This window comes from Montipora capricornis, chromosome 2 (genome assembly GCF_036669925.1).
Source record: "Montipora capricornis isolate CH-2021 chromosome 2, ASM3666992v2, whole genome shotgun sequence".
NCBI lineage: Eukaryota > Metazoa > Cnidaria > Anthozoa > Scleractinia > Acroporidae > Montipora > Montipora capricornis.
This window is the reverse complement of record NC_090884.1, coordinates 29,528,807-29,531,306: the sequence shown is the minus strand read 5'-3', so window position 1 is coordinate 29,531,306 and position 2,500 is coordinate 29,528,807. Positions and strand designations below refer to the sequence as shown.

Sequence of the window (2,500 nt, the reverse complement as noted above, 5' to 3'; positions counted from 1 at the left end):
ATCACCGGCAAATTAAGCTGGCATCACGCTTCCGCTTTTGTTCTACGAAATAATGTCTTTAACCTGCGTTTCACAATTTTACGAATTTCTCGATATCGCCAACAGTAAATAATGGGGTTTAACGAGGAATTTAGGAGAATAAAAAAAGATGTACCATGATAGGCAGCGACAACAGATATGCTAGACCTTTTACCTATCATCGCAATGACGGTGCATAAATTCGGAACATAACAGGCTATGAAAACTAAATAAACGCAAAAAGAGTTCATTGCCGACTTCTTTTCCCGAAGTAGTTCTACTGCTTGATCATATTGTAGCTGAAGATGGTGTTCCATTTTATGCTGGTGATATCTTACAACTTGGTAGATCCGACAGTACGCTGCTGCCGCTAAGACAAGCCCAAAGCATTCTAAAATTAGTGTTCCTATGCTGCCACGCCAATATACGGAAACGAATATAGCGCCAAAAATTCCACTTGTTGCCCATAAACACGCCAGGGTTATAAGGACGCGTTTTGAAGTAACAATTTCTTGATAGCGCAGATGAAGAGACAAAGCGAGAAGTCGATCCACAGCGATAGCCGTTATGTTCAAGAACGACGCACAAGCGAGGAAAGTTGCCAAAAAATATAAAACCGATATAAGAGTCGGACAGAGATACTGAAAGCTATGGTTTCCCGAACCTGTGTCTCTTAACATCACCGCAAGGACAACACCATAAATAAGTTCCGCGAACAAACCCACTGCAAGGTCCGAAAAAGCCAGACTCAAAAAGAACTTCTTCAAATTGGAAGATAGGGACGTCGATTTCCACAGAGCATGAATGGCAAGAAGATTTCCGATGCTGGCCACAAAGGAGTTAATCAAGTTTAACACACAAAGGCTTAGCATTAAACCTCTATAATCGATCACAACTTTAAATAAATCGTTCAACCTGTCGTTGCAAGGCTTTTCGGCCATTTTGAGCGCACTCGTTTGCTCGGAGCACAATACACGGAAGAGGGCGTTCCTGTTTGCCTAAACCCCTGAGCTCGTGCCAATATTTGGACAAAACGTATTTCAATCTGTATGTTCTATTCTTCATTCACGTTTTCGGCTAATAAATCGTGATTAGATTAACTTCCTCAAGAAAGAAAGCCCATCCTGATGGTGATTACGCCCGAGCAGCCGGCACGATGTAATTAGTTAAGCAATTCTAGAGTTGTTTCTGAGCAACCCTTTTAAAAAGTCATCAGCTGACATGAGTGTCTGGAAAGTTCGAAAACTTAGGCAAGTTGAGGACGTACTGGCCAATAACCCACAAGGTTCGAAGGACCAGGGGTTGATAAAATGCTTGCTAATAAGGGTAATGGGTGCAAGATTAATTGACGAACAGGTGTTACGTTAAGTTACTAGAACATGTAAAAGTTGTAGTTAATGTGGTTTTAGGGTAGTTGAAACTCTTGAACTTTCGAATGTAGTGAAGTAGTTTTGCTTCTTATGGGTGTCCTGTTTTTGATTTTTAAGTAAAGCAGTCAATGCTTATATAATTACGTACAAGGTAGACTATTTTCCCCAAAGTTTAAACTTCCTAAAGAAGCACATATACAGAGAACATAATTGAGCAATTGAAAAGTTGGTATAACCATGACTTCAAGCCGATTTTCTTGCACGTATGGAACTGTTGCAGAAAAAAGGCGACTCGTGTTAAATAATCGCGTCATGATTTAAACAGTGCACAAGTAATTCACGCGATGAAACTTTTGCGTTCTATTTACCCGTATTCAGAGAGAACCCCACTATCATTCAGATAGTCCCCGCGTCTGGGAGTAATCATTTCTAAGAAACATGCTACGTCTGAAAGTGTTCGCGAGCCGCAGATGTCACGTTTCATTTTGGCTAATGATAAGCCGTTTAATTCAGGCAATGAGAGATTTAATTGGTTTTGTAACTTTTGACAAAGATTGTGAGTTAATTTGCATCACACATCTTCCGAGACCATGAGTGTAAGGAGGTATCAACTCGCAGAATACCTCGCATTCATATGGCACTGATGACGCGCGGAATCGCATATTCGGAACGGTGCGGAATGTAATTTATGCCGAATGAATGTTTTTCAAGAACGCAACACTGCATCCACAATAGACCTTTTCGGCTTGTACATTTTGTTTTCCCAATACAGATCATGTGATAATACCAGAAACCCATGAGGGTTGAAACGTGTAACGCGCGTTCACAGCTTCCGAATATTCAGTGCGAACTTATTGGTTGAATGTTTCAGTGCTGAGTACCATATTTGGAAACCCCTCGCTCTTGTTGTTCCAAATATGGTACTTAGCAAATTGAATATTCAGAAGCTTGTTTTCCAGCACACAAGGGGCCGTTACACGAGCTTGGTCCTTTGTTTTGTTCATTAAAAAGAGTGCATGCAGGCATATTCATGCTTGCATGCCCTCATTTTAATGAACAAAACAAAGGACCAAGCCCAATACAGATCATGTGATCATGTGATAATACTCAGG

At 40.8% G+C, this 2,500-nt stretch overlaps 1 protein-coding gene across 1 annotated transcript in view; it reads right to left on the bottom strand.

The window, feature by feature from the left end:
- LOC138037912 (melanocortin receptor 4-like) overlaps window positions 1–1,149 on the bottom strand; it is a 1,982-nt gene extending 833 nt beyond the window's left edge. Inside the window, exon 1 of the mRNA XM_068883761.1 lies at window positions 1–1,149. This exon is cut by the window's left edge and continues 833 nt beyond it. Within this exon, the coding sequence (XP_068739862.1) occupies window positions 24–959 (936 nt within the window). The 5' untranslated portion in view covers window positions 960–1,149 and the 3' untranslated portion in view covers window positions 1–23.
- Between the last annotated feature and the right edge of the window lie 1,351 nt (window positions 1,150–2,500).